Here is a 20,411-nt window from a genome sequence, read left to right as displayed (position 1 = left end):
AATCCTTTCGCTTGTGCCCTGGGTGCTGACAGAAGTGGCATTCCAGCTCATTTGAAGGCCGGCCACCATCAGCTTATCTCGAACAAATCCGTATCGGGAGGCCTTCCAATGCAATGATTTATGTTGAAAACGAATCGAATAGACTGCTGAGCGTTGCCTGGAATCGTCTCTGTCCCACACTCAGGCAAATGGACTATCAAAATACATAGGAACCATTTATGATAATTCGCCACTTTTGTAGCGGGTTGAAATTCACAGCTCTGCTTTATGGAAACTAAAATTTGAAAACAAAAAATGTATTCGCGGTAACCTGGAATCAAACCAAGGATCATGCGATCGTTAGGCCCGTGCGTACACCACGCGCTTATCGACGCCTTAATGTGAGGTGATGCTAAAACGATACATAAAGCGTTCGTATTACAATTACCAGGCAAAATGTATGAATTCCGATGTATGAATTCTGTTTCTAGGCAAAATGTATGAATTCCGATAGTCTAGTTCACGGCGTGCAGCTCGCAGCGCCGACCGCACACCAAGGTCCACTCACTTTCACAGCTTCTCACGTGGCAGCGACAGCTCCATTAAAAACTTCAAGTCTGAATTATTGACGTCGATTAGTTTCATGTTTCCATTTTTTTCCATTTTCGTTGACTTTCAAAAAATGTTCTTCGTCGTCTCATTGCTAGCTACTTCCATTGCTATTTTCAGCGATACGAACTAAAATTTTACCCGTAAAGTGAGTAGATCGCCTTATCGAGGTACGTTGCAGGGTAAGATCTACCATATTGTACTATTGTGGTAGCCAGTGTTGTAAGCAATTACGGTAGTCGACACGTTTTCGCTGATATTCGGCAGCGCTTCCCTTAAACATTCACAACACGAGAGATCAAACGAATGTCGAAATCAAAAATGTCAATTGAATGCCACTGGCCACGATAGCTTTGCCAGGAAGCGTTATGGGTTTGTTTGTTTCTGTTCTGCTTTCACTGTATATGTGTCACATTCGCATAACATACAAGATCAAACTATCCATGTTTTTTATGATCCGATGTCTGAATTGTTTGAAAAACTTATGATTTATGCAAATTTCATCGAATCAGACGACATTCCATTGACACTTTTTTGTGTTTGTCGACGTTCATTCTACCGCTCGTGCTGTGACTGCTGATCATGGCAACGAAACAAACGTCGCGCAAAGTGTCGAATGTTTACAGCACTGGTGGTAGCTGTTCTTGTTGAACTCAAAAGTTACGGTCCGAAAAGTATACAAGAGTAACAAGCCACTAAGGCCAACTTTTAATTATAGATGATCTGACACTGGTTTCAATTCATGAGACCATTTTTGTTTCGAGTTCGAGTTCTTATCTGTCGATATCTAGGAGGTTAATGATTCTTAATCAAAGGAGCAGTAGACCTCCTAGCATCTCAAATTAGAATCTTATTTTTGGAATGAAACATCAAACCAAAATATCAAAAGCCATAAAATAAATGACTACGAAACAGTAATAATGTGCGACTCAAATCTTTTTTGGAACTACACGTGCTACTGCGAGTCAGCACATTCAATTAGAAAGAGACCTGCTGGTGTAGTTCTCCTGCAGCATTGACTCGCGCTGTGCAATGTAATCGTGGTATCGATTTTGTCTCATTTTCACTCTTTGTGTTTTGTCCAAAATTCCACTTTATCATATAATTAATATATGACTGTCAAAATTCTTAAACACGATGAACATAATTCATAACATCCTTGTGTTTCTGATTCAATTAAGGTGAAGATGAATCTAAGCCAAACCTCAAATTTTTAAGAGCACAAATCTGGCGAACTGAACATCCGTTTGGTCTGAAAACTTAATCGATTGGTCACCACCAGCTAGTGACCAATCGATTAAGTTTTCAGCTTAAACGGAAGTTCGGTTCTTCTGATTTGTGCTCTTGAAAATTTGAGGTTTGGTTACGATTTATCTTCACCTTAAATATGGTAAAATCCACTGCTTCCTATCCAAAGCATATCTTGCTGAAATTTTCCTAGCGTGTATTTTTCAGCTGACTCAAAGTGATTGAAAGAGTTGTGAATGTGTTCCGAAGTAGGACGACATGCACTAAACAAAGGATACGGGTAGGGGGAGATCCCCCAGTACCGGACACTTAAGCCACTAAATTCATCATTCGAAAAATATTGGTTTTATGTGCTCGTGTTACCCATTTATGATAAATATTATCATTTTTATAGTGCACAAAAATAAATTTGAAAATAGATATATGAATTTTGACATTGCATTTTGATGATGTATTTTAGTACCAAATTGATCGATCTTGAAAGGTGGCACCCAATACCGGACACAATCTGGAAATGCCTCGAATTCTGTAAATTTGAACATCATTGAACGTGTTTACTTTAGGAATAGTATATAATTGGCAATTCAATGCATTAGCAACATTTACAAGAACAATTTGAGTATTTCATAGTTCGCAAGATGTTCATCAAAAACCTCTTTCTTATATGATGAAAAATAGCACATTTTACGATGTTGCTCTGAATGTTCAATTTTCTTAATTTTATTGCATGTTTGATACCAGGATCGACGGAATTCATGAAAAATGAATGTATTTTGAGATACTCGTGCAATAGTTACAAAGATATCATATAACAAATCAGGCTGTCCGAAACTGGGGGACAGGAGGTGCTTAAACAAAATTGTAATTTGGCCATATTTAGTCCAATTATGGTACAAAATTCATTCATACCATCAAATTAGGATTATGTTCGAATATGCTTGCGTGATCGAAAGTATTTTTTCATATTCAAAATAATTACTAAATAGGCTCAAAATTAAGGCAATACGTCAAATTTTTTGAAATTTTCAATCTTTTGTACTTTTTTGAAAAGGCATGCATATTTCAAGGATGTGTTATTCTACGCAAACATTAGTCTCCATAATAGCTTCCTTTACAACTAATACTCCATCTTGATTGGACCATGATTTCTCAATGTTTCGACTTTGTCCGGTATTGGGTGCTGTCCGGTACTGGGGAATCTCCCCCTATACCACAAAAGATCAAAGAAAACTGGTCGCAGTGGTTTATTCCGAAGAGAGGCAGTTTACAATATAACTATAGTGGAGCCAATTGATCATTGGGAAGCATATTCAAAATCGTTTTCTATTACCTTTTATATCCAATCTCATGTCAAAATTTTTAAAACTTCTGTAAGGCTTTATGAATATGGTAATAAGTGGTTTGTAGACATAATATAGTTTGTAATTATCTATGAAGTTATTTAAAATATTGCCATATTTTCTGTATGTTTCGGAAACCTTCAAATTATTCTAGGGTTATTTATACATTGCTTAATCGCCTTACCATAAATTGTGACTTATCATTAATCACGGGTCTGTTCACATCCGACCCAGTGATGTTCTTGAACTCTAAAGAATACTCCAAATTATTAACTTATCATCACTCTCACATCTAAAACTAATACTGAAACGATGTACTTTCGACTAAATGTCATTGGACTGGAAGTAAAATGAAAGAAAGAGCGTTTTTTTTTTCACAATGCGCGTTTACTTCTAGGCGTAAAAAGAATAATTTTGAAAAATAAGCAATCAACTCGATGCATTAGAAAAATGTTTTGCACGTCAAATCGAAACAGCCTTTAGCCCAAGCTCTTCGATTCAAGTGAGAAAGTAAAGGGTGCTACCAATCATATTCAGTAATTCCAAAGTTGCAAGATTAAAGTAGGCAATATTGAACTCCACTTGGCGAATCATAGCTTTCAACCGCGAAGAAAAGCCTCTGCCCCGTTTTCTCGGAAACCCTTAGAGGTCACGAACATCTTGAACAGAAGAGGCATAAATTTGCCATTAAAGACTACAAAGTTGAACACCACTGAAATACTGAATTGAAAAACTTTACTCATTTAAATAGAAAATTGTAAACAGCCTTTCCAAACGGCAATAAAATACTACTGATAAGCAATACAACAAATTGTTTCACACATCACCAAAACCACTGGAATTCAATATATGATAACATTTTATCTTGTATACAAAAAACTAGCCAATATTTTTTCAATTGTAAATAATTTTCTGCTTTAGTTCTTCCTTTCCGTCACGCCTAGCGACATCGACATCCCACAGCACCCCTAGTGAGTTCTCTAGCATACACCAAAGTAGTGAACTGCAAATCGCATTTACGCTGCACCGCGAAGTATTCCCAACGCACTCTGAGTGTTTCGATAGACCATAAAACTAGTACTCCATTATCCCAAGCCCAAGCTATGAGTTCACATCCCCCATAGTGCCCATTTCATTTCTAACCCGCTGATTTTTACGAGTTTCTAGAACTTCCCTGCCTCTGTTGTTCCTAGCTGCTGAGAATTTTTAGTATTTTCAAATGAACTTAGTGATCGATCAATTCAGTTCTGTCTTCTCTCTATCAATAGAATGTTCTGAACGCTAACACTTTCAACGGACGTTCCATAGATCTGTCATTTGTTAGTCTACTGAGTGATGTTACTCGTTTCAACTTTATGTTTCTTTAGCGCTTTTCTCGGAGTGTTTCTCTGAATGAACATGAAAGTCTATTCTGCTTTTTGAAATAATTGCAACCCCTCGTGTGATTCAGAGACTAGGCATTTTGTAATCATGTATAACACTTGCTCTGGAATAGATTTCTGTAATTTAAAACTATAACTGCATTGAACATTTGAGCATCGATGATAGAATAATACAAATGTGCGAGATTGAACGCAATCGTAATATCCGAGAAACGGTGTTCTTTCTCATCATAGCCAACTCTGTCTGTGTCTTACACACTCTTATGTACTTCCTACTGTGTCTCCTCCGTTATCTGTTCTCGTGCTATCATCCGTTCTTCTCCAATATAATTATATCTAGGTTCCTGGTCAGCATCAACCAGCCCCGCCCGTTCGCCATCACCTAATCGTTTCGATGTACATAGTAGTGCCCAGCATCGAAGTAGAAAAGATCGTTCCAAAAACCATCCGGCCCACCAAACGTACGACACAACGATTCTCTGCGAGCGGTCTCGATCTCCGAGTCCTGCCAGTTTGCTCCAAGAGCTGCGGGACCGCGATCCCACACGGCGGAAGTATAGGAATGGAATGGGTACTGGACACTTTCTTTACGTTACTTATTCTTTTCTCTCTAGTCTTGTCCTTCCTGACCCCTATGTCTCTACATACATGTGATGTGATATCTTATAAATATTCCCCAGACTCACAACTCATTTGTATTCCTCTCTTGTGTAAGCGCCCTCCCTCAATGTTATCCCTCTTAACAAAGTGTTCAATCCTGTGTATCCCACGGGGATGATTATCATTAAAAACGCGACAGCAAGCTTGAGAGCTCTATGAAAGCCACAAGCCCGAATCTTCACTAACACACATCGCATGGTCCCTCCAACAATTTCGTGTACAAAACATACCACACAGTCATCATCTATGTTTTGTATCTATCAACATCTTTGTGAATAGTTATCCCAAACGTGTGACACGTTTTGTGTGCAAATCACTACCTTACACCATTCTATAATCTCTATTACAATAATTCGATTTCTCCATGTGCGCACGTCCAATTGCCTTGAAACCATTAGGTCCACCGGGTCATGTGCAGCATAGCTATCCGGTACTGGTAGCTCGCCGTCAAGGACAAGGTCGTAGGTTACCTCCAACTCCGTGCAAGCCATCGACTCTTCAACTCAAGCAGACCAACATAAACTTCCCCAAGCTGAATGCCAGTCCAACTCACGTAAGTCAAACTCATCATCATCCCTCGTAGTTAAGCTAAGCCAGCAACCCTCTTCTCCAGACGCTGCACTCAACCCACACGACACCGCACAGCATACATTCGCTTCCTCCGACTCGGGAGTTCCTGCGGGAGCGGGATCGAGAGCGGGACCGCGAACGAGAACGAGATCTGTACTACCGAGAGCGCGACCGAGAGCGAGATCGGGAGCGGTACCGCAGCAGCCGCGAACGGGAAGCACGTGATTACGGTCCGCTGCATTACGAGTTCCGCGATCGGGAGCGGGAACTGTACGAACGGGAGATCGAACGCGAATTCGAGCGGGAGTATGAACGGTAAGTGACAGTGAGGTAGTGTATCATACAGTCATTCATGCCTCAGCAGTGTTTGAATTTTGTTCAGAATACGCCGAACGATTCATATTCAGAGAGTGTAACAATTCATGAACTGTGACAGTTCGTGACACATCGTAATCGGAGATCTCTATGAATGTTGATATTCACTCCTTCGCTTTCCAAAGGGTTTTCAAAGGGCGGACCCGCACCGATAATTCATTAAAAATCTCTGGAAATCTCTGTTACTCGCAAAAAAAAACCTGCAAATTCTTTGGAAAACTCTAGCACTCCAAAATTCCTGTGGGACCCTCTGAGAACCGTTGTGCACCAGCTTGGAAGGCTCTGAAAACTTCATTTGAACCTTCAATAACTTCTGTGAAATTGGCAGAAAGTTCTGAGGAATCCCTAGAAACCTTTAAATATGATTTAGGTACCACTGCGAACCTTCCTTAGCCGAGTGGTTAGAGTCATAGACTATCATCGTACTTGCCACATGATATAAAATGCGATGATAGCAACTTCGGCAAAGAAAGCTCTCAGTTAATAACGGTGGAACACTAAACTGAGAGACAGGTTCTGTCCCAGTGAAGACGTAATACCAAAAAGAAGAAGAAGAGAACCTTTAAAAATCTATCGCGATTTCACGAGGAAACTTAAGGAGCTCTTGATTTCCCTTTTAGTCCTTCAGGATCCCCTTGAAACTCTCTACGAAACTCTAACGTCCTTTGAGGAAATCTGAAACCGTTCAAATCTTCAGACATTATTTCTTTTTTCCTCATCTTGTAACGGTATCCCGTTACAGCTATGTAAATAAAACCATATATAAATAACTTGTACATACTTGTTTGTCGTTAATCGTTACAAAACATCGCATGCAAAATCATATAACAGATTTAGAAGGTAACAGCTGGTAAATCTCGCGCAATTTAAGTTCCACAGCGCCTGCGCATAGGCAATCGCTTGCAATATTGAAATCGCCATTCGCTGGGAAGTGGTATCGCTATCCGTTGACCCTCTCGCGAGATTTAATTGATTGCTTGCGATCGGGCCGAAAACCGAAGGTCAAGTTCAAAGAAGACCTTGAAATTGGGGAGAAGAACATGAAGGCCATACTTAGCAATTACTGGTGGGAGCGAGAGGTCGAAAACCGGAAAGGGAATGAAAAAGCGAACCCGAACGATCCGTTAAAAGACGATGGCAATTCCAAGGTTTCCTATCTGAGGGTTTCAAGATTCCTCATCACTTTGCCTGGATAGTCGAACCAATAAGGAAGTGTTTGCCCGTGTACCGCGAAATTGATAGTTAGATAGTTTCCTCCGAGTGCTGAAAAGTTAGACTGTAGTGATACCAAAGTGCAGTCAGAAAGCCGTTCGACGGCTTTATTTCTCGGATTTAGGAACCCGCAGCAGTGACCGACCATCCGGCAAACGCGTTACTTGTGGCCGAAGGGGCCGCGCCGCCAACATCGCGCCCATCGCTCTGTGACACCGTCGAAGAATATCCGTCCGATCACGTGTCCAGAAAACCGACGCTAAGGAAGTTCATCCCGTCTGGTAGGTGGATTGATCCCGCACCCCGCGCGAATTGCGTAATCGTTCGCCCATGCGGTCTCCACAGTCAACCAGCCAAGCCAACGAACAATAGGATCAGCCCAAGCCATCCAACAATAGCGACCTAGACCTGTGCGCCGAAATATTTTTAATCGGCGGCGGCGTGAGAGCATTTTTATACCGGCGGCGGCGGCGTGATCGGCGTCACGCCGTTAACAAGTTTCGACGGCGGCGGCGGCGGCGTGCATCGGCGTGTAGAAAATTGTACATCAAAATGATTGAGTTTGTCTTCTTTTTTCTGGCGTTACGTTCCTACTAGGACAGATACTACTTCTTAGCTTAGTTTTATACAAGCACTTTCACAGTTGTTAAGTAAGAGTTTTCCTTGCCAAAGTTTCCATTTTCGTATTAGTGTTTCGTGTGGCTAGTTCGATGGTACTTTATACTCAAGGAAAGTATGAAAATTTCCTAATATACGAAAAAATCCTGAACTCGCCGGGGACATTGCCATTAGGCTAAGAAAGGCCTCCAAGAAACTTTATTTATTGAAATGTCAAGAAAATTACGTTAAAAATCCTCTAGCGGTGGGACTTGAACCCACAACCCAAACCCCAAGGTAATATTAATAATATTAATAAATATTTTCGCGTTTAATGCTAGATAAAATTGGGTGCATAAATATGAACTACAATTAAAACGATGAAATAGTTAATGCACCATCAAAATAATTCAAATTACAGCTTATGTACAGCTTATTGTAATATTGTTGGTACCTGATATATTCCCTGGTAGGATACTAACCGAATATATTTGAAAAATTTATTCATTATTATTAATCTTCGGACAAAATCTGAAAATACTTCCTGGGCGAATCCTTGAGAAAATGAATGAAAACCAGGAAAAATACTAGATGAACCAGAAAGGAACTCACAACAATACTTGGCGAAATTACCACAGAAAAAGGTGTGTGATTTATCAAAAAACTGTGTAAGCGGAATCTTTGGATTTTTTTTACTGAACTTTTGGGAAAACTATTTGAAGAATTCTTGCACGAATGATCAAAGCAACCCTTAAAAAAATCAAGGACCTTATTGAAATTCTAGCAGAAACATATGTGCTAGTAAAGACTTGATTGGAAGATCTTCTTCTTCTTCTTTCTGGCGTTACGTCCCTACTGGGACAGAGCCTGCTTCTCAACTGTTCTTATGAGCACTTCCACAGTTATTAACTGAGAGCTTACTATGCCAATGACCATTTTTGCTTGCGTATATCGTGTGGCAGGTACGATGATACATTATGCCCTGGGAAGTCGAGAAAATTTCCAACTCGAAAAGATCCTCGACCGGTGGGATTCGAACCCACGACCCTCAGCTTGGTCTTGCTGAATAGCTGCGCGTTTACCGCTACGGCTATCTGGGCCCCTCAAAGTTGATTGGAAGATGTTCTGGAGAAAACTTTGGAGGAACGCCTTCAGAAATACAAAAAAAAATCTGGTGCGCATCATTGTAAGTATTTGTTTTGTCTCCTGCCGAGAACGAGTAATGGAGAGAGATAGAGGAGAGCACCAACGAGCCATCGATGAGCTACAATCGGCGAAATATACGAACGGCACGCTGTAGCGTGCACAGTCAGTAGAAGTTTAACCGTCAAAGCGTTCGCGTCGCAGTAGTTTGTTACTAAAAAGAGAAAATAAAGCTAGTTTAGTACAGCCGGCAGCGTTTCGATCTTTGTCCGTGTTTCCCGCCCGTAACCCGAAATCCAGCCTCCTCCAAATACAGTCCCGGTCCAAGGTGTCCCTCACCCCTGCGTGAACAGTATTATTGAAGGAGTTCTAGGACGAATCCTAAGTTAGTATTTAAGAAGAAATCGTTGCATAATCTCTAGAAAAGTTTTTGGACGTATCCCCAAAGAAACACTTCGAGATCTATTGTAGTATTACTTAAAAAAGTATCGCTAGAAAATGGTTTGAGTAGTTCTTGGAGTAGCTCTTAAATGAATCTCTGGCTCAGTTCTAAAAAAATAAAAACAAGATTATTTAATAAATATTCCGTTGAAAAAAAAATAAAGTTAACTTAGAGAAACTTAAAGATAAAGACGAAGGTTTCACTTTTTTTGAAGAATTAATGTTGAGTAATTCATGAACAAGTGAATTATGATCATTTTCGAACACATTTACATGCGGTATTATGAGCGATATTTTGCTTATGCACGTGAAAGGTGAATAAATTTGTGAATTAGCTGCATGAATCCTGGAAACAATTCTACAGGAGTTCTAAGAGGAATAACTGTAGTGCGTGAACTCCAATTAGCACATTACTTTTCCATCAAACATAATACATTTTCGCCGATTAAAATAATACTTTATTAATACATAAGCATAAGCACTGATGACCGTACAATTCGTATTTGCTACTCCGTGATTGACCAGAATAATCGAATTTGTACAGGGAAACAACAGATGTAGCTTGAGAGTAGCATACTATATTCAATGTACATTTTCGAGGATTCTGAAATTAGTAATGTCAATGGAGGCGCCGGCTTACGGTCATCGGGAAAGGGAAGGAATGTTAGTGTGACATCCCATTGTTACTAAAGACCGAGTATACCTCTGCATCTTCATGTTTGTCATAGGAAGGAGTTTTATTAGTGGGAGGGCTTAAAAGCTACATGATCAGGATTCACCTTGGTAAGTGATGCGATTCATGTAACCTTTGTTTAAAAAGCTATCTATCAATGCGCCGACATCTTAAGCATCGAACTATTCAAAGGTTTGAATCTCGAAATTTTATTAATCGTGTATAAGCGCTTATGTCAACACTTTAAGTGTCGAACCATTCATACTTGATTTGTTCAACAAATACTAAAAATACATGTCATGGTACAAATGTGTTATTACAAGCATGAAACGAGCTCACCAGTTGGTAATCCATCCTTGACTGAACAGTCACAATCTCAGCGTCAACGCGCATAAGCAGGGATACATAATCACTCCGATGGCATGCGAATGAAGTACTAACTGAAAAAATCACTCCGAGCGTGCGAAAACTGAATCGGACAGCTTGGGCCTTCGCAAAGCACTACCCAAGCAAACGAAGCCAACCGACAAAACACTCCGAGCGCGCGAAAAACAAATCGCTTGGGCCTTCGCAAAACACTCATAACACTAAATTGATACAGTATATATACTATGGAAAATAACCGAAACTCTAGCGAGAATGCAAAATTGAACCAGCTATTGACTTTGTTGTCATGTTATATCATACGAAAATTTTTATTATTTTCTATATTAACAGAATTCCTAGTTCAATAAAAGAAGTCAAGTCAATAACAAGTAATAGAAATCTATCATTCAACCGCTTGGATAGAACGATAAAAATGTGTACAAAACAATATGTTTGAATTAATTAAAAAAAGTGGTATTTTTAGCTTGTGAAACCACTGTTTTACATTTTTTCTGATGGAAAACAAGCTGTGTTTAGTGAATTACTTTCTTTAGCAGTGGTAGCTTATTTAGTTTATCAATCCATTAGAAAATTATGAAATGAAATGTTTTGAAAGAATTCTCGTTGAAATTTGCAAAGGAATTTTTGAAAGTACATTGGAAAATCGAGTAAAATTTACTAAATAGTCCTAGAATCCTAGAACAAGCTTTAAAGTATTTTCCTTGGAAATATTTTTGAATGAACATTTGATGGATAAGATCAAAGAAGTATCTTCGGTGGTATCCCGGGAGAAGTCGATGGAGAAAATCCACGTGAAAATTACTGGAAAAACTCTAGGTGATTTGATTGAGAATGTTCTGAATAAATTTCAAGAGTGATTCTCAATGGATTACCTACTCACAAATGCAATTGAGAAATGTAGGCATCTCATATCCATGTTATCCTTTGAGAAATTCAAGACTGCTGGCAGAAATCTTGAAGACATCTTTGTAATAATTTCTCGATAAATCCCTATAACAACGTTCGAAGTTATTACTAACGGAATTTCTGAAGTGTTTCTTAATCAAATAATTGGAGGAATAAGTGCAGAAATATATGAAAAATTCCCGGAAGAGTTCTTTTCTTGTAGGCTTATAGAAGTATTCCTACAAGATTTTTTTTAAGAAACCCCTGTATTATTTGTTATAACACAATTGTTTTCAAAAAAAGATTGTAGGGTAAATCTCTGAAGTAATTTTTGAGAGAATATTTAGAAGAATTCCTTCAGTTTCCCGGAAAAGAAATTTCAAATCAGTTCTATAAGAAACGCCAGGGAATCTTAGAAATATATGTAAAATTATTTAGGAAGAAATCAACGAGCATATGAGAGAAAACTTTGAAAAAACTTCTTTGGCAATAATTCCTGAGTAAATATTTGCTTCAAATATTTGAGAAATATTTGATAATCCTCCTATAGAGATTCCTGAGTAGTGTCTTGGAGTAACTACTGGAAAAAATCAATTGATTTTTATCGAGGATTTTTTTGCGATTCGTTGAAAGCTTACTGATGGAATCTGTGTAAGCATTATTAGAGTATTTGCTGGTCTTATAAGAATTCTAAAGAAATATCTGAAGGAATTCGTACAGGAAACTCTGAAGGAGTTCAACTAGAAATCCGTGTATGTGTTTCAGGATAAATCCCTGAAGAATCTCTGGAAGGTTTCAAGATGGAGTTGATAGATAAATTCCTTAAGTTCCCAAAGAAATACATAGAAGTATTCTTTGATTAATTCCTTGATGAATTTCTGTAAGAATCCCTATATGAATTCTTTAAGCAAAATTGAATTATTTTGTAAAGCATTTTTTTTTTTAATAAAATTATCAAATTTTACGAGCCGAATTATTTATCGGCGTGAAAATACAAAATCGGCGGCGAAGTGCTGATCGGCGTATGGCGCGCCGCCGATGCCTCATTCGGCGTCGGCGTGACGTGAAATTGATCGGCGGCGGCGGCGTGGCGCGGTGGCGCACAGGTCTATAGCGACCATCATCGCCAGTCTCGTCGTCTGCGAAGCAGCCAAGCCACAGCAGCAATAGAATGCGGTAACCGTGAGTAAAACGAAATCATGTGCACATGTGACGTCATTTTTGGGGAGATTTGATTCGTGAGGTTGACCAAGTTAAGTTAGAGAGCACGCACGCTTAGGTAGGATAGGCATCTTAGAATTGACTAGGAGGAATAAGAAATAAACCCAGAAATGTAAAATTATTCACTGTGTTGTTCCCTAACGAATAAAGCCCAGCCTACCGATTACGTAATATGTTTCAGTCTGTGGTTCACACGAGCGGTCTCCTTTTGGCGCTTTCCGTCTTTCATTGAGATTTTTGTTGAATGATGTGCTTTCATATCGGTGTCGCCATCTGTGGTGCGGTGGTAGAATCTTCCAGTGATGATAGACTTTTATAGTGGAAAGCTTCTCTTGACACGTGTCGCTAGGGTAAAGTGAGTATTGTTCGCTGCTGGATTATCGAATTCTAGTAAGACGGACGCCAGGAAAGTGGAGTGGGCAAGATTGTTCTTCAAACCTTTTAAACGGTTGTATAATGGATCAACTTAGGTGGGTCTCAGACCGGGCATAAAATTAACACGAGCGGGAGGTCCTCTAACGGGGTGGCGCTTAAGCTTTTCGCTTTGCGAAGAACGATCGGGTCAGTCCATGGTGGCGAATTGTAAGCTAGGGATATTTCCGGCCGACCACGAACTACGAGGTTCGTGCGGCTACTTTTAGAGCTTTTTAACAAGGGCTTCCATTATTTAGGAATATTGTGGTATGACCCATATTTTATTTGGTGCTCATCAAATATCCTTTCACAATTGTCTACTACCCTATTAGGACTACCTTGCCAAATTTCCAAGGGCTCTAATAACCTTTTTACAAATGTAAACATTCTTTGATTAAGCAATGTTCCGCAGTTGCAGAGTAAATGCTCAGCAGTTTCATTTTCAGCTTGACAAAAACGACATTCAGAGGATTGGATTTTTCGTATCTTTTTAAGATGATACCTACTTGAGCAGTGACCGGTCATCAGGCCAGTTATTACCCTAAGATATCCATTATTTAGATTCAGTATATCCCAGGCCTTTGCTAGACTGGGTTTTATGAATCTTTTCGCTTGCTTGGTTGTATCCGTGGCGTTTCAATTGGATTCTACCATGGACATTTCCTCAGATATTAATTAATTCGTCAGATAATTTGCAACACGCTATACGTAGTGTCATGTCCAACGTATCAGTTCTCTCACCTCTCTTGGGTTGTATGACATTTGCCAGAAAACCATTTGCCAGAAAGCCGTTTGCCAGAATCAATTTGCCAGAATGGATCATTTGCCAGAAAACCATTTGCCAGAATGGACCATTCCCCAGAAAGTCATTCCCCAGAAAGACCATTTCCCAGAAAAAATATTACTACATTACTTTGCTTTGTGTAGCAATATTTAGGTGTGTAAAATCTTTCGAATCATTATGATTTTCAACGTACGATACAAAATTATATGCAAAATAATTGTGACGTAAGTTTTTAAGCTTTTTGTTTGATAAAATGTTTTAAACTCTTAATGATATCATAAACTTATTATATAGATAGCTGTAGGGGTAAACATGCAGCTATTCAGCAAGCTGACGGACGTGAGTTCGAATTCCACCGGGGGAAGATTTTATTGGATTGAAAATTTTCTCGATTTCCCAGGGCATAGAGCATATTCATATCGGCAATACGTTATACACATGCAAAAATGATCAATTGGCAATAAAAGTTCTCAGTTAATAACTGTAGAGGTGCTCGTAAGAACACAAAGCTGAGATTTGGGTCTGTCCCAGTTGGGACGTAACACAAGATAAGAAGAAGAAGGTGTAATAGATTTCCGAAGTTTTCATAGTTTCTGAGAAATAACTGTTTTTTTATGTTAAAATAGTCATCAATTTTATACAAGCTATTAGGGGTCGTCCATTAACCATGTGATAATTTATGGAAGGATGGAAGGGGGCCTGGCCAATGACCACGATACGAACAATTCTTTTTAAATTTTTGTATGGACGAAAGACCCCGTGGAGGTAAAAAATCCGAAAGAATTGACCACGTGTTGTTAATAGACAACCCCTTATAGGCAACTGTATTTTCAACATTCTATTAATGATTTTCCCTTCTTTGAAGATTAGGCTGTTCTTTAGGGCTAACTAATTCAAGGACTTATATGCTTCATAGGAGATTTACCCTTCTTTATATTATTGGCTAGTCTTTATAATTGTACTGTGTGTTTCTTCCTGCAGTTAACAGAAGGAATCGAAGTAATGTAAACAAGGTTATGTCATCTCAATTTTAAATAATTACAGCTAAAAAAAATCAATATAGAAATGTCCTCAAATAAAAAAACTAAATTGAAAGTGATTCAATAATGGAATATTTTTCATCTAATTTCTCATTGAAGATTACTCGAGTGATTCCGAAAACATTAATCTTCATAACCGACTTGTTTCGTAGAGCAAGCGACAGAATATGAGAAACCAATATATGTGTGTTTTTTGGTTTCCACCATTAATCATGGCCACGTAGCAGTCCTGCTAAGAATTTCAAAATATCTCCGGTTCCAGATAGCTAAAACTAGCAATCAGGGTAAACACTGAAGATTGAAGAGTTTTCCGGCAGCCTGTCGCAAATGTTGTAAAACTACTTTAAAACAATAAATAATGCGGTTCAAATTATTATTAAGAGTAAAACAGTTTGATGTTCTTTTCAAGGACTGAATAATGTATTTAAATATATGACCGAAAGAACATTGGGTAGTCATTTGAGTTATATTGTTCCAATGGTTATTGGCGCTAAATCGATCATATTTCAAACATAATTTTCCCTTCTTTCACTCAAAGGCTGTTCTTTTTAGTTGTTTTGCCTTTTTTGCCAGCTATGTAAGTAGTGAAAATTGCATAAAATTGTATGCGAAGGATTTTAACAACATAGACTAAATAACACGGATCGATCAGTTGCGTTGTTTTATACTTGTTATAATATTACAAAGGTATAAACATTATTTGGAGCAATATTTACGATGCGAGTGAAGTACTGTAGAAGTGACGCTAAATTTTAATTAATTTTGCGCTGCAGCTGTGCAGTGCTAGTAGTCCAATTCTCTTGATGTAAACAATGTGAAAGTTGACTACACAATGTTTCATGCTATAAGTGCAAATAATATGAGTATATTCAAGATACAAAAAATTCTAATATCGAAAATTTCGGTAGGCTTAAGGTGAAGATGCATCGAAGCCAAACCTCAAATTTTCAAGAGCATAAACCTCGAGAACCAGCCAGTGGTTTGAGCTGTAAATATTATCTATTGGTCACACGCTGGTGGTGACCAATTGATAAATTTCAGCTGGAATGGCTGTTTGGGTCTCTAGATTTGCGCTCTTGAAAATTTGAGGTTTGGCTTCGATGCATCTTCACAAATATGTCGATCAATTGATATCAAGGTTGAAAACGAATTACAAAAAATGATTCTGGGGGAATGGTTTTCTGGCAAATGGTCCATTCTGGGGAATGGCTTTCTGGCGAATGGTACATTCTGGGGAATGGTTTTCTGGCAAAAATCATTCTGGCAAATTGATTCTGGCAAATGGTTTTCTGGCAAATGTCATACAATCCTCTCTTGATATTTTGAGCTACCCCAACCAGAATCGTTGGTTCGACTCCAGTGGTTTTAAGAAGGCATGAACAAAAAGCTCCTTCTTGACTATGTTCGTTGCCCAGCTAATTTTCAGACCCTCGTTAGTGCAGTCGTTTCATACTCCGGAACTAGCGGTCAATCTTTTACAGTGGAAGAGCTAAAAGAGGGCAACCTTAAAGGCCTAAATCTCAAGATGACGTTGTAAGACAAAGTTTTAACGTTAACGGTACGCTTAGTAATCAACCGCTAACCCTTTGGAAAAAGTGGGCACTTCGACTAACCCAATCCGTGTGGGAAGCGCCTTTCTGTCACAAGCTCTTCCGGTGCTCGCAATGCACCCCGTGCTACGGTATAGCTGTATTTTCTGTAAGCTATTCCAAGCAAGGCGTCTTATATCCCCAAATGACCGGTGGATATGCACCCTAGACACCTCAACCCGGATTGTACTTCCCTCTCGCTGGTACCGGTAGAGTACCACCACGGCATTTTACACCATCACCTTCAATTTGACCACTATACTTTTTTGAACCCGTATACTATCTCAGTCTTCCCACCATATTATTCCAATCGTGATTCTTCGTCCATCGGTCACCACTGCAACAGGTACTTCAGTGGTAACTCATTCTTAATGCCCCAACCTGAGCGATTGGCGCCTTTTACGCAAACATCTTCAAACTTAAGCAGTGATTCAGTAAGCTGACCTTCTTTGTTTAACCAACTGCTGCAAAAACAGGTACTCTTTTTTCTTCAATGGATTATGATCAGTTTCTACAATTACCTCGCAAACCTCAAGCTTGTAGTTCAAAGTAGTGCTTAACTTTGCAGTGAACAAACAGGATATCTGTAGAGTAACTAAACCACTTCTTGGTGGCCATTATCGTTGTACAATGCATTGTGGTGGCAACTGGAGACATTTTGTGGCCTTGGATGTATTGAAATTCATCCCTTTAGAGATTCTCAGGCTCGACTAAGACCTTCTCGCTGTTGAAATCCGCGCCAATGGGCCCATCCAGATTCCCGTATTGAATATCTATCTCCCGTATCTCGGCTTGGGTGATGAAGGCTTCTGCCAAGTTTGACGGGGAGCATGAGCTTGAGATTGAGCTTTATTGACCACCCGTGGTTGCTGCTCTAGTATTGCCAGATTAGCTGCACTTACTCGGGACTAACAGATACCTTCAGTGTATAAATGCTGGTGATCTTCTATTTTAGGCAACAATGACGCCTGCTACGTTATTCCTTCTGTCGGTTGTGAGATCACTGCGTCCATTTTTTAGAACTATTATGATATACCCTTTTGCTTTTACAAAGACACTCAGTGGCGAGTATACTGCTACTATATATACTGCCACCGGAATACTGCTACGTTAGAAATGTAAATAATCTTTGTCGTTTAATGTGTTGCAAAGCTAATTTTAGGCGGACTGTGTGATGTTGTATGCTGTACCAATATGGACTAGCCAGCTGATACTAGGAAGAAAGCTCTGCAGAGAAATCAAAATAAAATTTTGAAAATGATTCTGAAGCTGGTATTGTTTCAATGAGTTACATAGAATATCCAATGTTAAAAAATTGGAACAAATGTCACATGAAATAATTATAAATTAGTTAATAATTTCAGGCAAACATCGTACAACCTTCTATTGCCTCGATTAATACGTTGTATATTTAGGTTAAGCAGGTGAAATCAACTCACCTGTAAAAAATTTGAACTGCTACGGCAAATGAAATGTAATAAAATCAAATGTTTTGTCAAATTAGAATGATAGTGTTGTCTCACACAGAACACCTAGATATAGGAAATGAATGTAATTTTTGGAATGATACTAATAAGGAAATTTAAAAAAAATGATGCCGGGGTGAAAAATCATAATTTTGGGATTCTGATTTCCACCCGTGTGGAATTCAAAGGCATAATACTCAAATCAATTATTAGAATATTTCTAATTCTGAAATTGCAAACAATTTTCGATTTCCGAACAGTCCAAGATTTTTTTTTTTTTTTGTAATGGAAATTTCCTTAGTTTCCTTGGATATGAAGTATCATCGTACCTGTCACACTATACGAGTAAAATGGAGACAGTGAAACAATGGACAATCGGAACTATTCTGATTATTACCTAAGACGGAATTCACGCCAACTCGACACGCGATTGGTAGCACCAGAATTCAATGAAACTTTCTGGATGTCAAAAGTACGTAAAACTAAGATACTTTGCAAATTTTGTTTTTTTTTTTTTTCAAAATCGATCTAGACTAACATTTGGAAAGGGTCAAAGTTTTTTCACTTTTTTTATATATCTGTATAACTCGAAAACGGTAAGACATACAAAAAAGTGTTTTATGAGGAACTGTCGTGAAATTTCCTGAAGTCTTAGAGAAAAAATTTGAAATAAAATTAAAAAATACATTTTCTACACTGAAAAGTGCCTCGAACTGCTCGACAAAAAATTTCCCTTAAATATGCCTAATTTGCAATCTATGGACGACATTTAGTAAACTTAATTGCGAAACTTTTTGCCTAAGAACGATCAAAATATGAAGTGGCCGTTATTTTTCATCGATTTTATAATGTTGAATGATTGTTTTTTTCAGTGTAGAAAGTCTTTTTTTTTTCTATAAATTCAGGAAATTTCACGACAGTCCCTCAAACAACACTTTTTTTGTAGGTCATACCGTTGTCGGGTTATACGGGTTTATAAAAAAAAGTAAAAAAAAACTTTCACCCTTTCCAAATGTTAGTCTAGATCGATTTTGACTAAAACAAAGTATGTAAAGTATCTTAGTTTCACATAGTCTTCACACCCAGAAAGTTTCATTGAATTCTGAAGAGTGCTGCCAATCCCTTTGTCGAGTTGGCGTGAAATCCGTCCTAAACTTTATAACCGCCTTTTTCCCCTGTCAATGTTCATCAAATCTAATAAAGTTTCCGGCCTTGTGCCTCTTCATTTCCAGCATGGAACACCAGATGCCTCTCTCGTACGAGCAGGCGTTGGCAATGGGCCGAACCGGTGGCCGCGTTCTTCCATCACCGATACTGAACGGCTACAAACCAAAAGGAGGCCTTCACTCGTCCCGGCACTCGGACTCAGACGACGAAGACTGGTGCTAGCATAGGGTGAGACGGCGACAGTGTGAACGGAAACGCAGGGAACAGATATGGGTGTAGCGAACCCGGAACGACAGCTGATTGAGAACTCGTGGAACCGGCTGTGCAGCTTAGAAGAGAAGCTGTTCGGCAAACCATAGCTTTACTACCCACCTGAGTCAAGAGCGTCGTCGTTAAGAACAACTCCCCTATTAGAAAAATAGAGTTAAAAGTATCGAGACGTAACTGTTAATCCACGGGATCACGACGACTCACGTGAGATATTCGTAATGTCTGAAAATAGACACAAATTTAGTCATCGGTAGCTGGTAGTGTTAACGGGATTCCCCTCATATTATTTTCTTTCCAATGTAAGGCCTTAGTTAGAGCGAGTTAGAGATATTAACCAACCGATTCACCTTTTTACGGAAGGTACCGCCAGTAAACCGAATTCTAGTTAATCGTTATTCAATTTCAAATGATGAACAAACAGAACCTGCCTTCAAAGCCACAAATGAGAACAAACTTAGATCAGCTGAAGCGATTATAACCTAACTGCGAATGTAAATATTTATCCAGAATGACTAGTGTAAGATAAGGTCCCTATTGAAAGTCATTCGATTGCCCTATGTTTAAGTAGCAGCTGTTTATATGCAACCAAATTTGAAACAGAAGCGTTCTGTTGATGGAGATCTCACAGTTTTGAAACAAATCAGACATTCTAACCGAAAAGCCCGTCAAAAGCATTCAGTCGCACTCAATCATTTCGAAAAGCACCGAAGTTTATCAAACAGGAAATATCGACAACTAGAAGAAAAGACTGAATTTCAACCAAAAAAATATCGAAAGGTAGACGATTAGAGAGCCCTGATAGCCAGTGAGAGTTCATTAGGAAAAAGTAACAAGTTCGTTTTTGGGTAGCATTGTGCCCGGCTTCAAGAAACCAAATCGAGAAGCCGAAAGCGAGAGCAGATCGGAGCGGTTTCTAAACTTTTATGATTTTTATCAGAAAAATAGAATAACGAACTTAG

General features: G+C 38.8%; 1 protein-coding gene across 13 annotated transcripts in view; it reads left to right on the top strand.

The window, feature by feature from the left end:
• LOC5564339 (voltage-dependent calcium channel type A subunit alpha-1) overlaps positions 1-20,198 on the top strand; it is a 481,779-nt gene extending 461,581 nt beyond the window's left edge. For 11 of the 13 annotated variants that reach the window (XM_021854669.1, XM_021854670.1, XM_021854672.1 and 8 more), the window contains 4 exons: positions 4,899-5,129; positions 5,617-5,771; positions 5,832-6,103; positions 19,248-20,198. In XM_021854669.1, coding sequence (XP_021710361.1) covers positions 4,899-5,129; positions 5,617-5,771; positions 5,832-6,103; positions 19,248-19,404 — 815 coding nt within the window. In that variant the 3' untranslated portion in view covers positions 19,405-20,198. The remainder of the gene's footprint in view (positions 1-4,898; positions 5,130-5,616; positions 5,772-5,831; positions 6,104-19,247) is intronic. The other 2 variants (XM_021854674.1, XM_021854673.1) reach the window with 1 other exon arrangement.
• The last annotated feature ends 213 nt before the right edge of the window (positions 20,199-20,411 follow it).

The sequence above is a fragment of the Aedes aegypti genome, chromosome 3 (genome assembly GCF_002204515.2).
Source record: "Aedes aegypti strain LVP_AGWG chromosome 3, AaegL5.0 Primary Assembly, whole genome shotgun sequence".
Lineage (NCBI taxonomy): Eukaryota > Metazoa > Arthropoda > Insecta > Diptera > Culicidae > Aedes > Aedes aegypti.
This window is presented reverse-complemented; position numbering and strand designations above follow the sequence as displayed.